This window comes from Scyliorhinus canicula, chromosome 25, assembly GCF_902713615.1.
Source record: "Scyliorhinus canicula chromosome 25, sScyCan1.1, whole genome shotgun sequence".
Classification (NCBI taxonomy): Eukaryota; Metazoa; Chordata; class Chondrichthyes; order Carcharhiniformes; family Scyliorhinidae; genus Scyliorhinus; species Scyliorhinus canicula.
This window is the reverse complement of record NC_052170.1, coordinates 18,964,764-18,981,478: the sequence shown is the minus strand read 5'-3', so window position 1 is coordinate 18,981,478 and position 16,715 is coordinate 18,964,764. Positions and strand designations below refer to the sequence as shown.

At 49.0% G+C, this 16,715-nt stretch overlaps 1 protein-coding gene across 8 annotated transcripts in view; it reads right to left on the bottom strand.

Annotated features, from left to right (window-relative positions):
• Positions 1-303: 303 nt before the first annotated feature.
• Positions 304-16,715, bottom strand: part of LOC119957125 (adhesion G protein-coupled receptor L1-like) — a 645,488-nt gene continuing 629,076 nt past the window's right edge. For 4 of the 8 annotated variants that reach the window (XM_038784851.1, XM_038784850.1, XM_038784855.1 and 1 more), the window contains 5 exons: positions 11,352-11,519; positions 6,913-7,009; positions 5,358-5,486; positions 3,568-3,585; positions 304-1,077 (listed from right to left, as the gene is read on the bottom strand). In XM_038784851.1, the coding sequence (XP_038640779.1) occupies positions 311-1,077; positions 3,568-3,585; positions 5,358-5,486; positions 6,913-7,009; positions 11,352-11,519 (1,179 nt within the window). In that variant the 3' untranslated portion in view covers positions 304-310. The remainder of the gene's footprint in view (positions 1,078-3,567; positions 3,586-5,357; positions 5,487-6,912; positions 7,010-11,351; positions 11,520-16,715) is intronic. The other 4 variants (XM_038784852.1, XM_038784857.1, XM_038784856.1 and 1 more) reach the window with 2 other exon arrangements.

Genomic DNA, 16,715 nt, shown 5'->3' with positions numbered 1-16,715 from the left:
CGCCTCGCCGATGAAGGAGTTGCACCTGGGGGTTAGGAGAAGTCGGCTGGAGGTAGTAATTTATTGATCGGGCAGTTCCCAAGGTTTTTCTGTTGACGGTTTGATGGGTCCACCAGAGAGCGAGAGAGAAAAAAAAAAGGGACCGGCGACTGTGTTCCAACAAGGTTGGTCCTCTGTACAAACTACAGCCCTACATTTCTGAGGGAACTGAGGGCACCCTGCAAGCGGGTCTTTGGATTGCCCCCACTCCAGCCTCCCCCCCCCCCACCCCCAAAACACCCCCACCCCCCAAACACCCCCACTTTTTGTTTCAGAGACTGGTTACCAGTTGCATTTGTCCGTCACCTTCTGCGACAGAGTCATCCACATTGACCGACACGACGTAGCCATCGTTGCTGCCTCGCCTGGATTGGTAGTAGGCCTGCAGCTGGCTCCTGAACACCAGGTTGGGCCTGGAGCTGTAGTAGATCTCGTCGTTGCCCTGGGGACAGGGCCCGGCTTCGCCGATCGCCTCCGGGCTGCTGTCTGGGTAGGAGGAGTCTCTGAGGTTGGTCATGCTGGTGTAGAGGGAGTCTCTGTTTGGGGACGGCAGCTGCCCGTCCAGCCCGTCCGTGATTTCGGCCGTGTAGCTCCCGGACTCCTCCAGCTCCGTGTCGCTCTGGTACAGCAACGACTGGGCCCGCCGCAGCAGCAGCGGCTCCTCCAGGGCCTTGTACATCAGCTCGATCTCAATGGTGTCCTCCTGGGTCAGCGAGGGGGCGTCGGGGACGATGGCGTCGTCTTCGCTGCTGTTGGCCCCCCCTCCTCCCGCTCCCACTCCCACTCCCCCGCCGCTGAGTGGCAAGCCCTGCTCGCCGGGGAGGGGCTTGCCGCCGGGCCGAAGGTTGTTGTGGACCAGCTCGGAGATGATCATCTTCTCGAAGGCGGCGTCGCTCAGGTTACGGCGGCAGTCGGCGAGTGGGCTGCTGCTGTCGGTGGCAAAGTTATTGTTCCGGAAGGAGTAGCTGTTGTTGAAATTGCCGTTGAGTGGTAGGGTGTCCACTGCACACGGGTCCCTCGTGATGTTCACTGGGTGCTCTGCCCAAAAAAAACAAAAACACAACATTGGTTGGAAGCTACATTTTAAACCAGTGGCAATTCTTGTCTCCACCACCCTCCCTCCGCCATTGTTTCTCCCCTAGCGTATGACCCAATGTAGGGGGAAAGGGTAAAGTCTTCATAATCCTAGATGACCACAGGCCGATTTTCCCTTCGAGAGGGAGGGATCGCCAGAGGTGACTCAACCTGAGGATCACCACGCCTCAGGCTCAAGGTTGAGCAGGCGACCCTTCATGAACAACCTCAGCAGGCACGGGAATCGAACCCGCGCTGTTGGCCTCGCCCCGCTTCACGAAATGAAATGAAAATGAAAATCGCTTATTGTCACGAGTAGGCTTCGATGAAGTTACTGTGAAAAGCCCCTAGTCGCCACATTCCGGCGCCTGTCCGGGGAGGCTGGTACGGGAATCGAACCGTGCTGCTGGCCTGCTTGGTCTGCTTTAAAAGCCAGCGATTTAGCTCAGTGAGCTAAACCAGCCCGTCCGGCCAACTGAGATAAACTGGGAGGATGGGTGAAGGGTATGGAGTGAAGGATTGAAAAAGCAAGGGGTGTGATTGGGAAGGAAATGTGGAGCGACTGGGAAGGGGTTGAGAACGGAATGGAAGTGATTAGGAATGGAATGGGGAATGATTGACTATGATTGAGAATATAATGGTTGAGAATGGAATTGAAATGCACGGGAAAGTGATTGGGAATGGAATGTGGATGATTGGGAATTGTATGGGAAATGATTGAGAATGGAATGGGTATGGTTGAGAACGGAAAGGAAATGTATGGGAATGTGATTGGGTATGGAATGGGAAACGATTGGGAATGATTCGGAATGGATTGAGAGTGGAGAGGGAATTACTGGGAATAGAATGGGGATAATTGGGAACGGCATGGTAAAGTGATTGGGAATGGATTGAGGATGGAATGGAAATTATTGGGAATAGAATGGGAATGATTGGGAAGGGCACGGGAAAGCGATTGAGAAAACATTTGGGCACTTGAGAGACCAAATTTCCTCCATCTGTGGCAAAACTGACTCATGTTTTACATAAAGAGCTCTTGTCAATAGTGTAGCGCTCACGTGTTTTTTTTAGGAAATTCTGTTTGCTTTATGAGGTATAGGCTAGGAAGGAGATTTTGTAATGTTTCCAGAAAAGTCAACGATTTCTGCAGATAACCACCACCTTGAGACCGACTGATAATCTGAAAATGTCTGCCAGCTCAACACACTGCACATGGCTGCCATCTTAGAACCGATTGACACACTGCAAATGGCTGCCAGCTTTGTGACTGACACACTGCAAATGGCTGCCAGCTTTGTGAATGACACACTGCAAATGGCGGTAGTTTGGGACTGACACAATGTAAATGGCTGCCAGATTTGATCCGACTGACACACTGCAAATCGCTCCCAGTGCATTACTGACACACTGCAAATGGCGGTAGTTTGGGACTGACACACTGCAAATGGCTCCCAGCTGCATTACTGACACACTGCAAATGGTTGCCAGCTTCGTGACTGACACATTGCAAATGGCTGCCAAATTTGAGCTGATTTATACACTGCAAATGGCTGTCAGCTTCATTACTGACGCACTGCTATTGGTTGCCAGTTTTGTGACTGACACACTGCAAATGGCTGCCAGTTTAGAATTGACTGACACACTGCAAATGGCTGCCAGTTTAGAATTGACTGACACACTGCAAATGGCTGCCAGTTTCGTGACTGACCCACTGCAAATGGCTGCCAGTTTAGAATTGACTGACACACTGCAAATGGCTGCCAGCTTCATGATTGAAACACTGCAAAATGCTGCCAGCGTAGAACTGACTGACACACTACAAATGGCTGCCAACTTCATGACTGACACAGTGCAAATGGCTGCCAGTTTCGTGACTGACCCACTGCAAATGGCTGCCAGTTTAGAATTGACTGACACACTGCAAATGGCTGCCAACTTTGTGACTGACACACTGCAAATGGCTGCCAGCTTTGTGACTGACACGCTGCAAATGGCTACCAGCTTCGTGACTGACACACTGAAAATGGCTGCCAGCTTCATGATGGACACATTGCAAATGGCTGCCAGCTTAGAACTGACTGACACACTGCAAATGGCTGCCAGTTTGGGACTGACATGCACACCACAAATGGCTAAGCAGCCAGAGGTTCAATTAACAGTACTGGGGGGGGGGGGGGGGGGGGGGTCCAGGTCCAGTGTATTCATACTCTGCTTCAAACCATGATCCAGAAACCTTCCAACCCTTGAAACTAGACAAAGAACTTGGTCAGAGATGCAGCCAAGGTTTCAGGGCAGCATAATTTGGGCTTCAGGTTTTGTTTACCATAAACCCTTAAACCAATTTGAAGAAATTTGGAAAAGATGGAGACCGTTAAGAGAAAAATATTGGAAGGCCTAAATCCATGGTGTGAAACAGTCACATTCAAGAAGCATATGCAAACTTAACTGGCGTACTTGTCTCTCTGTAGGTCCCTATATGGAGAGAAGAGACAGACAGTGAGATTGTGAAGTCAAATTCAATCAGGCATTTAATCACTGCATTAATTAAAAATGTAAACATATTTAAGCAGGGGCATAAGATGATCACCAGAAAGTTTCGTTAATTGTTAATCATGAACACAGACAGTTTCAGTGCTAGGGTAGCCATCATTAATTAATCAGCAATATGTCAATCCAACTCCCTCACGAGGAATAGAGATCATTAACCAGGGGCGATCTGGCCCACTAGGGACATGTTGCACAGGAACGTGGAGGTACCTGTAAGAGGTTTTTCCAACAGGACTAGACAGAGTAAGAAGGATGTTCCCGATGGTGGGTGTGTCCAGAACCAGGGGTCACAGTCTGAGGGTACAGGGTAATCCGTTTAGGAGAGAGGTGAGGAGAAATCTCTTCACCCGGGGAATGGTCGGCCTGTGGAATTGTTTCCCACAGAAAGTAGCTGAGGCCAAAACATTGTGGGCTGGATTCTCCGTCTCGCCGAGCCCGTTGGCTGGCGTGGCGTGCCCTCGCCGGCAGCGGGATTTTCCGTTCCGGCAGCCGGCTAATGGGATGCCTCATTGTGGGCACCGCCACGCCGTCCGGACATCCCCGGGAGTGAGTCGCTGCTGGAGAAGCGGAGGATCCCACGGATGGTGAATCCTGTGGTGCAGGTTTACAGGATCAGTTAGATACAGCAGTTGGGGTGAAGGGGGTCAAAAGAATGTGGGGGGGGGGACTAGGCTATTGAGTTGGATGATCAGCCATGATCATATTGAATGGTGGAGCAGACTCGAAGGGCTGAATGGCCTCCTCCTGCTCCTATTTTCTATATTTCTGAAAAATCCTATTTTAAAGACTGGGGCAGCAGGGTAGCATGGTGGTTAGCAAAAATGCTTCACAGCTCCAGGGTCCCAGGTTCGATTCCCGGCTGGGTCACTGTCTGTGTGGAGTCTGCACATCCTCCCCCTGTGTGCGTGGGTTTCTTCCGGGTGCTCCGGTTTCCTCCCACAGTCCAAAGATGTGCGGGTTAGGTGGATTGGCCATGCTAAATTGCCCGTAGTGTCCTAATAAAAGTAAGGTTGGGGGGGGGGGGGTTGTTGGGTTACGGGTGTGGGGTGGATGCGTGGGTTTGAGTAGGGTGATCATGGCTCGGCGCAACATTGAGGGCCGAAGGGCCTGTTCTGTGCTGTACTGTTCTATGTTCTAAAGTTAAGTCATTGCTTCACTTTGTAAACGTGCAGTCAATTGACACACTGCATGGTCCCTCAAACAGGTCCCCGGTAACGGTCAGATAATCTATTCTGTGATGTTGGATGAAGAATAAATATTGACCAGGATACCCAGTTCTTCTTTGCTGGAGAATATTCAAGCCCCTCCGAGAGGGCAGACATCACCCCGCCCCCCCCCCCCCTCCCCCCCCAATCCATGTAAAAGTCGGCAGGCACCTCCAACAGTGCAACACCCGCTGAATCCTGCACTGGGGGGTGGGGGGGGGGAGGGTCAGCTGGACTTTATGCTTAAGTCCGTGGAGTGGGACCTAACAGTTATTCCTACAGCACAGTCGCCATCCTCGGCAGTTGGTGGAGAGAATGGCTTGTCAATGCATGGGCCTGTGACCACCATGCCCAATGGAGCAGGGCAGTTTAAATGGTCGAGTGCAAGACCGTTACTTGTTCAATGCGCAACGTGAATTTCAGATCTAGCAGGCAGCTATGTGGGGGCTGCACGACTGGGCTGAGAGGCCAGAAATAAGTTCCATCGCTAACCTGGAGAGCTGAAGACAGTGGGTGAGGGGGCACTGTAGCCAACGGACTCAGCCAATAGCGTGTTGTAGGGGCTGGCACCAGAACGAGGCTGTAGAACAGGATTGGTCAGCAGGTGATTGCCCATAGTTCCTAGTGAGGGGGGGGGGGTGGAAAGAGAAAAACAGTGTGATGCACAATCAATGGACACGAAACGTAGATGAAGTCTGAACGATAGGCTTTAATACGCAAGAAGTGGACCCGGCAGCAGACGTACAGAAGAATGGCCTGCTGCCGGGGAACACGGGTTCTTATACTCCGCCTCGTAGGCGGAGCTACCCTCCTCTCAGCCGATCGGCTGAGAGGCACATGACATACCTGGGCCAATGGGCAGCGAGTCCTCTGCACCAATGGCAGCTCACACTCCCAGGTACCGTAATACCCCTAATCATACTACCACACACGATGTGGAGATGCCGGCGTTGGACTGGGGTGAGCACAGTAAGAAGTCTTACAACACCAGGTTAAAGTCCAACAGGTTTGTTTCAAACACGAGCTTTCGGAGCACAGCTCCTTCCTCAGGTGAATGAACAGCCACACAGTGTAACTTAGAGAAGAGGAAGTGAGGTAAGGGACAGGAGGACGTGAGGTAGGGACAGGAGGCAGTTAGGTAGGGACAGGAGGAAGTGAGGTCGGGACAGGAGGAAGTGAGGTCGGGACAGGAGGAAGTGAGGTAAGGGACAGGAGGAAGTGAGGTAGGGGCAGGAGGAAGTGAGGTAGGGTCAAATGAGGTAGATACAGAAAGCCAAAAGCAAAATCCTGCAGACTCAGGAACACTCAAATTAAACAGAAAATAGTTTTCAAGTTTCAGCAGAATAGTTTTGAGGAAAGGTTTCTTTCTGTCCAGAGATTGAGGAATTAAACCAAAGACTGGGAGGGTAGAGTTGAGGGTGAGGAACGGTCATGACCTTATGGGATAGCGAAGCAGGAAAGAGGGGCTAATTTGTACAGGTTCACCCATTATCTCTTTGTAATCTGTGGCCCTCCTTAAAAAGCCATGATCCTATCGATGATTTGTTTAAAGTTTCATTAATTCCCCCTCCTTTTATAGATTTTCCCCTCTCAACCGCTAAATCTCTCTCTTCCAGTCTTCTCAATGTTTTCCCATTTGGTGAGTGATTCCTCCCATTCTCCTACTCCAGGAGCATCTCCCATTTCTCCGCCCTGAATTTCATTCAAAATCAATCTGCCCAAAAGGTGAACCTCCTGGGGGACACTGAGCCCTCACCCAGCTTCTCTACTTCTGTGTCGTTTAAACATTTTGACCCCTCTACCTCTGCCCAGAATGTTAGTTAAATGTTTTCTCAGGCTGGGAATGGACTTTCCTCTTCCCGTCTGTGTCCGTATTAACTACCCTCCTTCACTGGCATTTAACGGCACTGGCATTATCCGGAACAATTCTGCCACCTCAATATGGACAACTGACCCTTTCACCCCCTAATCGGTGCTCACCCCCACATCCATGAATACCTATCCAGGTCCCATGAGCCCCACTCGTGCGACCTGCTCAGAAGCTCACCTCTGTTTAGGGTCGGCGTGCTATTGATGTCTCCCGCCATGAAGGAAGATTCCGACTGCTTCCGAACCGTATCGTTCCACATCCTCCGGATCCGACTCTGCAAGTGGAGGTCGCGGTCCGTTAGTTCAAGGCATGAAACTTTGCTAACGGTGGGGGTGGGGTGGGGTGGGAGGGGGTGGGGGGGGGGGGGGGGGGGGAGAACCATAGCACAGGTGGAGAAACAGACTGGCAGTAGCAGACAATCCTCTTTGAGCAAACTACAGCAAAACTCCAAAGAAACAAAAGAACCCAAAAAACCCTTGGCTTCCCATTTACAGCTTGGGAATGTTGACCAGCGATCCGCTGAGGAATGGCTATCCTCCGGGAATGCCCGCTCTGCGAGTTCCTAAACTGTGGGATGAGGGATGATCTCTCGCAACTTCAGGACATCGCAAACCACCTCATGGCAAACGTAGCGTTGAACCGTTTGACGGAAGGAAATGCGATAACCAATTTGTGCACAGCAAGCTCCCGCTAACAGCAATTTGATAATGAGCAGATAATCTGGTAGTTAGGGGTTTTGGCTCTGGGCTAAGTATTGGCACCAGACACCAGGGGTTTTACTTTTCTCCCACAGCATCTTTGACATCTGAGAGGATAGATTGGTTCAAGACCCTCCCCTCAGACTGTGAGTCAGTCTGAGTTACATGTGTAGATTTATGGACCTCTGACTCACAGGGTACAGCACTGAGCCGCAGTGATGCCTAACACCCATTGACGTTTCTCGGCTTGATCAGGTGGATCCTGGGTTGGATCGATTTCCTTGGGCACACAGAAGAAAGTGGATAGCAACGAAATGGCGGGGTTCAAATAGACCCTGCAGAACAGCTGGCCACCAAATTTCGGGCGGGGCAGTGGGATTGTCGTTCTTACAAATGACCCTTCTTTCGCCATGAGAGGGCGGCACGGTGGCACAGTGGCTAGCCCCACTGCCCCACAGCACTAGAGACCCGGGTTCAAGTCCGGCCTTCTGCACTGTACATTCTATGATTGACTGTGTGGAGTTCTATGTTCTCCCCGTGTCTGCGTGGGTTTCCTCCGGGTGCTCCGCTTTCCTCCGCAGGTTAGGTGGATTGGCCATCGTAAAATTGCCCCTTAGTGTCCAGGGCTGTGCAGGTTAGGTAGGGTCACAGTGTTACGGTGATAGGGAGTTGGGTAAGGTGCTCTTTAGAAGGGTTGGTGCGGACTCAATGGGCCAAAGGCCTCCTTCTGCACTGTAGGGATGTGTTGGTGGAAGGGGTAAAGAAATGGTCAAGACCCTCACGCTACACTTTCCAACGAGCACTAGTTAAACATACACCTTTTTCGCAGTGTCTCCTGGCCCGAGTACAATGCCTACAGGTATCTGAAACCTCGTTGCCACATTATCTTAATAAGTATGGATATCTTATCCGTCCCTTTGTCTCATTATACTGGGCTTTGGGTCAAACCATACTTCATTCTGATCCAGGTAACTCCCCGGACCCTCTCTAATGCATGCCGGGAGGTTTACCACCCCGCCATCACATTGAAACAGACCCCTCACCCTTAAGTCAGCAGTAACTCTCGCCGGGTGCCATTGTGCTTCCTACCAGTAGCCAACGCACCTTGCACAGGTATGCATGAGGGTAACTAAACTCCCTGAAGGAGGTACGGGACAAACACAGTACAGAGCAGAGACAAGGACAGAGCACTGCACTGCTAAAGCACAGGTTGGGGGCATTGGGAAGTCAGAACATAACACATCACCATGGTTTCTCAGACGATGGCTCCGAGCATCCATTTGAATAGAAAAGAACTGGTGCTGATTGTTGATTCAAGAATGGCTACAACAGATTTTTAAAAATTGTTTATTCTTTCGTGGGGCATGGGATAGTCCTGCATTTATTGTCCATCCCTAATTGCCCTTGAGAAGGTGGCGGCTGAGAATTCAGCTAACAACAGGCCCCAGGCTGAGAATTCAGCTAACAACAGGCCCCAGGCTGAGAATTCAGCTAACAACAGGCCCCAGGCTGAGAATTCAGCTAACAACAGGCCCCAGGCTGCAGGATTCAACTAACAACAGGCCCCAGGCTGAGAATTCAGCTAACAACAGGCCCCAGGCTGCAGGATTCAACTAACAACAGGTCTGAGGCTGAGAATTTAGCTAACAACAGCCCCAGGCTGAGAATTCAGCTAACAACAGGCCCCAGGCTGAGAATTCAGCTAACAACAGGCCCCAGGCTGAGAATTTAGCTAACAACAGGCCCCAGGCTGAGAATTCAGCTAACAACAGGCCCCAGGCTGAGAATTCAGCTAACAACAGGCCCCAGGCTGAGAATTCAGCTAACAACAGGCCCCAGGCTGCAGGATTCAACTAACAGGCCTGAGGCTGAGAATTCAGCTAACAACAGGCCCCAGGCTGCAGGATTCAACTAACAGGCCTGAGGCTGAGAATTCAACTAACAACAGGCCTGAGGCTGAGAATTCAACTAACAACAGGCCTGAGGCTGAGAATTCAACTAACAACAGGTCTGAGGCTGTAACATTCAGCTAACAACAGGCCCCAGGCTGAGAATTCAGCTAACAACAGGCCCCAGGCTGAGAATTCAACTAACCACAGGCCTGAGGCTGAGAATTCAGCTAACACCAGGTCTGAGGCTGCAGCGTTCAGCTAACAACAGGCCTGCAATTGAGAATTGAGCTGACAACAGGCCAGAGGCTGAGAATTCAGCTATCAAGAGGCATGAGGCTCCAACATTCAGTTAACAACAGGCCCGACATTGAGAATTCAGCTAACAACAGGCCTGAAGATGAGAAATCAGCTAACAACAGGCCCGAGGCTGAGAATTCAGCTAACAACAGGCCCCAGGCTGAGAATTCAGCTAACAACAGGCCCGAGGCTGAGAATTCAGCTCACAACAGGCCCCAGGCTGAGAATTCAGCTAACAACAGGCCCGACGTTGAGAATTCAGCTAATAACAGGCCCAAGGCTGAGAATTCAGCTAACAACAAACCTGAGGCTGCAGCATCCACTTGGCAACAAGCCCAAGGCTGCAGCATCCTCTTAGTAATAGGCCCAAAGCTGCAACATTCAGCTAACAACAGGCCAGAGCTGGGAATTCAGCTAACAACAGGCCTGAGGCTGCAGCATCCACTTGGCAAGAAGCCCAAAGCTGCAGCATCCCTCTAGTAATAGGCCCAAAGTTCAGCTAACAACAGGGCTAAATGAAATTAAATGAAAATCGCTCATTGTCACGAGTAGGCTTCAAATGAATGTTACTGTGAAAAGCCCCTAGTCGCCACATTCCGGCGCCTGTCCGGGGAGGCTGTTACGGGAATCGAACCATGCTGCTGGCCTGCTTGGTCTGCTTTAAAAGCCAGCGATTTAGCTGAGTGAGCTAAACCTAAAGCTGCAACATTCAGCTAACAACAGGCCCGAGGCTGAGAATTCAGCTAACAACAGGCCCCAGGCTGAGAATTCCGCCAACAACAGGCCCCAGGCTGAGAACTCAGCTCACAACAGGCCCCAGGCAGAGAATTCAGCCAACAACAGGCCTGAGACGAAGAATTCAGCGAACAACAGGCCCGCGGCAGCTGAAACCCCTAGCAACAGGCCTACGGCTGTAGCATCCTAGCAACAAGCAAGGACTGTACTTTTGACCCAGCAAGAATGTGGAGAACATGGGTGGATTATCTGGGAAGTGGAGTGTATAAGTTGGGCAGCCATTTCAACATGTGTAAAGAGTGAGCTACTTTTGAAGCCAGTTACAAATTTGATTGGTTTGGAACAAATTGATCTAGTTAATCACTTTCCGTGACTGCCCTATGCTGGTGGCCATAAGCCAACTGGAAGCAAGTTTTAGACCGGGGGATATCCTCAATGTTAGAAGCAAGGGGCTCCCCATGTTATTAGGGGGCAGTTTCTGGGAAGGAGAGGTTATCACTACACATTGGGAAGTGTGTAATGTATTAAGACCTGCTGCAGCTCAGTATTTACATTGGGGCCGAGCATGTTTTTTATTCACGGGATATGGGCATCACTGGCGAGGCCAGCAGTTATTGCCCATTCCTAATTGGCCTTGGGAAGATGGTGGTGAGCTGCCTTCTTGAGCCGCTGCAGTCCCTGTGGTTTAGGTACACCCACAGAGCTGTCAGGGAGGGAGATCCAGGATTTTGATCCAGTGACATTGAGGACTAACAGGTAAATCTTGACATTGGAGCCCAGCATGTCAGTGTTTACATTGGGGCCTGACTGCATTGGGGCCTAGCCGGGCAGTATTCACATTGCGGCCTAGCTGGCCACCGTTTATATTGGGGTCTGACTGCATTGGGGCCCAGCTGGTCATTGTTACATTGGAGCCTAATTGCGGAAGAACCAATCGTCTGAGAAAACGGAAAACAACACAATTCAACTAGACACGACCCTGTCAAAAAATGACCTTTTCAGCCATCCTCCTGCTCGCCGCAGCGTTCTGTACCTGAGTACCAGTGTAGTACCGGCTGCTGTTCCGGATGGTGGACGTCTTTAGGTTGCCGTGGGAGACGCCGGCAGTGGGGCGGCTGCAGCAGTGAGCGTGCCGCAGGCACTTACTGTACTCCTTGTGCACCTGGGGAGGGGGGGGGGGAGGGGGGAACCAGAGAGAGAGAATGAAAATTAATTTATAATAGAACAGGCAATAGAAGGGCGACCCCTGAATTTTAAAATGGTGCCCCCTAGTTTTGGGCTCACCCACAAGAGGAAAAATCCTTTCCTCGTCAAGACAAAGGATTGGAATATTGGGGGGTACTGGGGCCTCAGGCAGCAGGTGGCAATGTTGGGGGAGAGCACGGGGTGGGGGGGGGGGGGAAACTGCTCGGCTCCTGTTGGCCCCTCCCTGCAGCGAGCGGTGCTTTTGACAAGCTGAGGGACAGAGTCTGTTGTCATGAGATGAGGCAGAAAGCAGTCTGGCCTAATCCAGCCCCTGAGGGTGGCTAATGTGTCAGGGAGGTGTGATGATATCATGGTTGTGTTGTAATTCACCGACTGACCACTAGGAGTCTCATCAGTATATAAGAGAATGTTAGAGTCAGGTGACCTTTGAATGACTGGAGGAAGCTGGAGGAGAGAGGTTGCTTGTGCATGATCATACCGTTATTCATCTGTTTTGTATATAGTTGATCCACAATTAATGTTCATAAATAATTTTTAGCTTTAGTTACAAGTGTTCTTGTAATATAAAGCAGGCCACCCGACAAGAACATTACAGAAGGGAATTGGAAGCCTAGTCAAGGCCGGCTGGCCATATCCCTGTCTGGGAAGCCTCATGAAAGAGACGGTGGGACTGGAGAGCAGAGCAGGACTGCAGCCAGGAGCTGGGGAGCAGAACATGGCGGGAGTTTGGTGAGCTAAGCAAGTGTTGCTACGACATACAGCGTATTGGGGAGACTTCACCTGGAGTGTTGGTCTCCTGACCCAGGAAAGGGGATGCTGCTCTTGAGGGAGCGCGGCAAGATTCACCAGACTGGTGACTGTAATGAGGGGATTGTCCTCGGGAGGCACTGAATAGACTAGGCCGATATTTCCTGATGTTCAGAAGAGATCATCTGATGGAAAGAAGTAACGTTCTCAGTGGACTTGATGGGTCAAATGCTGAGAAGATGTTTCGCTTGACCGGGGAAACTAGAACACAGGATCACGGCCTTCGGATAGGGGGTCGGCCATTTAAGACCGATATAAGGAGAAATCTCTTCACTTGAAGGTGTGAAGGCTCGAGGTAACACCAGGAAGGAAGAACAAATTGTTTATTGGCAACTAACAAGGGTAACTTGTACACAGGAACAGAGTTTCTATCGAGTTGCTCACACTCTGGATCGTGGGTTCACTCTGACCAGAATCCCGCTCCCCGGGCTTTTTCCTCATTGGCCAGGGTTCGAACGCTCCCGCACGATAGGGCCCGAGCCAGTCATGTGGACTGCTAGGGCCCGCCCCTTAAAGGGGCCACGCTACCACAGAAGGATTGCAGATCTTTGGAATTCTCTACCGCAGGGAGAGCTGTGGGAGTTCCGTCATTTTAGGGTTTATTCGAGAGGGAGGTGGACAGCTGTTTGTGCGCTGTGGGAAATGGGGATAGAGCAGGAAGGTGGAGTTGAGCTTGGGTCTTACTGTATGAGGGCCAGTTCGGGCTGGAAGGGCCATATGGCCTACACCCTGTAGTGATATTCGGATATCAATACACATGATCAATGCATGTAAATGTAGTACAGTCATTTCAACACTAGAGGTCACAAAGTCAGATTCTATAAGAACCGGATTTCTGCTCTTTTTAGTTAGTTAGAGTGAGTACAGAACAGTGAACAAGCGAGACACAGAATAGCTGGAGTGAGAGAAGTTGGAACTAGTTTGTTATAATAGTGCATTGTTATACAGTTATCTGTATTGTACTTTATTTCTTTATTGTTCATTTACTATTGAGTAAAAGGACTCACAGTTTATTATTTTATTACTCATTAAATAGTTCACCTTTCAACAAGAAGACTATTGGTGTTCTTGAAAATACAGAAAAATGTGTCATTTGAAACATGGAAGTCTGGCAATATCTGGTCTGAGAGAAACATGAGAGGATACAGGGAAAGATCCCACAAAAGGTTAATAGCAGCTGCAAAGAGCAGGATTATAAAATGCAGATTATTTCTCACAAGCAGGCTTAGCAAACACACAGGATTCATGTAACAATGGCTCACACCTTCATTGAATGTAACTATCTGAGGAAGTATCTGGAAAAGCATGGATGAGAGTTTCAATTGAATTAAGTGACGAATGTTTAAAACAGGCAGGTCTTTCAAGTCATAACCAAGTAAAATTTGAGCATACAGTTAAAAGCAAAGGTTTCACACCTTCACTGAAATTAACTCTCTTAGTAAACAGCTGGAAAGGATGGATGATGTTCAGTCGAATTTGGTGTCAATTCTAAGTGTGAAATTCTACTAACGTCAAGCCAATTAAAAGAAAATTGGAGACGACCTGTCTATGAGAAACATAATTTAAAGTCAAAATCAAAGGTAAAGTTATGAGCTGGGGACAACTGTAGAAATCACAGAATTGAAAGTAACACCTCTATTGAAACCAAAGCATCCTTGAATATCACAAAGGAACTTTGAATATCACAAAGGACAATGTAATCAGATCTGAGAGGTGAGGTTATGCCCAAAAAGAATAATTAGTTGTTTTAAAATGTTTTAGATCAAAGATACTTTTTAACAATCAAAGTGGAAATAAGTTAATTGACAACAAGGTAATAAAAACTTAATAATTGTTAGAAAGGGAATATAAACCCAGGGAGCAGAACCAAAAAAAAGAGAAGGGGAGGAGAACTCAGAGAGAGGAGAGAAGCATATTGAGCTTTCACAGCTCGGTCATGTGAAAGACAAGACGAGCAGCCGAGCTTAAACATCTAAGGAAGACTAGAATTTAAACAGGAGTCAGAGTCAGCTGAGAGATAGCTAGCAGAGCCAGCTCTTATAGCTCAGTACATGGGATTGACAAGACACAGCAACAGAGCTAACCAGCGAACACATCCCAAGAAGACCAGACTTTAAAGAAGATTGATTGTCAAGGTGGGCCTGTAGGTCCCTTCAACCAACCAGCAGGATCCAGAAGCAAGATCTTTTTACCTTTCTGTAAAGAAAGTGTTTGCAGCTTTTAAAAGAAAAAATATAATAATAAAATAACTTAACCTGAAAAAGTGGTTATTCCTGAAAGTCTACTTTACTTACTTAGCAGTGCAGGACATCGATGCTACTAAGTGGTAAGTAGATAAAATCTTCGGTGAAGGTATGGGTTATACCGGGGGATAACTTGAAAATATAGTTTGACCTGAATAGCACCCACCGAAGCCTGCATCGGAGTCAGGGAGTGAGAATCCCTGTTCACCATTTAGAATATCGACCCTTTTTGGTATAGGGGGAATTCTAAGAATAGTGGTGAGTTTTCAAAATCATTGGTCATTGTATCATTCTGGTGGATTCAAGAGTAATATATATATTTTAGATAAGTCATCATTTAAAATATAACATGGTACCAGCGAGTTTTTAATTTTTTAAGAAAGACTAACGAAGATTTAGTATAGAAAAGAAAAAAAAAAGAAAAAACGGATTCAACTATAGCAATCATCGCAACTTTGAAAACATCGACGCAAACAACCTATCAATGGACCAAGTTCAAGCACCAAGACATCTAAAGACCACTGGTGATTTAAATTTCAATTGGACCTTGTTCAAGCAACAATTTTAACTTTACCTCAAAGCTGGTGATTTGAGTGCAGCGTTTGAAGCCAGAAGAATTGCGTTATTTTTGTCCCTGGCAGGACAGCAAGCAATAGGAATATTCCACTCATTTAATTTTAGCGCTGGTGAAGATAAAACTAAATTTGATCAAGTGATAGCGAAGTTTGATGAACAATGTCAAATGCAGACAAATGAGATTTTACAACGACTGAAATTTCATGGGGGAATTCAAAAGACTGGTGAACCTGGGAATAATTTCATCACAGATCTCAAGCTCTTCGCTAAAACGTGTAACTATGAAAATCTGCATGGTTCACTTGTCAGAGATCAAATAGTACATGGTACACTTGATGATAATGTCAGAGGAGCGTTAATTCGTCAAAATGATTTGACTCCACAAATTGCGATTGACAAATGTATATCAGCAGAACAGACCAGAAGCATTTTACCCTGAAGAAAAAAAGAATCTCTACCACGAGGCAGAGATAATTAAAATGGCATCACAAGTAAAGCAGGAATCTGTAAGGAACGGGAGCTATCCTCTGCAAGCATTTTCCAACTCTGCACATGTGCACTACGCACCAAAATGCATGCGGGGGGCGGGGAAGTGGAATAGGCATCGGTGCAAGAATGGGGACTAATTGGCAGCCGAGTGCTAACCTTCATGGTTTTCTTCCCCCACGCACTCACTAAAGCCCAGGAACTTTGTCTGTCAATGGAACAAAGATGTAATGCAGCTTCCTTTGACTTGGCGATTCAGAGCCCCTACTTCAGGCAGAGAATGAATGGCGGCCAAGTGTGCAGCTGGACATTGTCCATCGGACCCGTTCCTCTTGTGTAACTGGCGGGTGTTCTGCTCCCCCCACCACCAGGCACACACCACAGAACTCGCCCGCCATCCCACAGACCCCAGCAAACCGGCCGCAAGGAACTGGGAGGCGGGGGGGGGGGGGGGGGGGGGGGGGGGGGGGGGGATTATCCTCACCGCTTCAGAGCAGATTGAGTTAATCAGATGGCAGGCCGACGGGGGCAATTAAGGCATTTGCCTCTGGTCTGTTAAGCAGCAGCTGTCACCAGGCTGGGAGCTGGGAGAGGCGCCAGGCTGGCGAGCACGGTGCCAGCCTCATTATTTCAAATCTGTTGTTTGCCCGGCATTGGTGACAGTCCACAGTCCGAACCCTTCTCACCCTCTCTGCCTGGGGGGGGGGGGGCGCTCGACTCCCCCTCCCCCCCTTTCAACCCCCTTCCCTATCCCTGTCATCTCCTCCAGACACTGCGAGGTTTCTGCGCCCCCTCCCCTCTGATTCTTGCGCATCCTCGATTTTCCTTGCTCCTCCACCTGCCGCCTGTGCCTTCGAGACAAGGAGCCAGACAAATGCAGGTTTGTTGTTGAAACGTAATAAAGGTCATGTGGTTTACAGAGGAAATATTAACAGTGGGTGATGCTATAAAATGGGTTACAATTAGTTGCTCAAAATAGGTTATATTTAATTGGCGTGCAATTGCACGCCCAGCCCAACTTTCAATGGACATCCATAAAC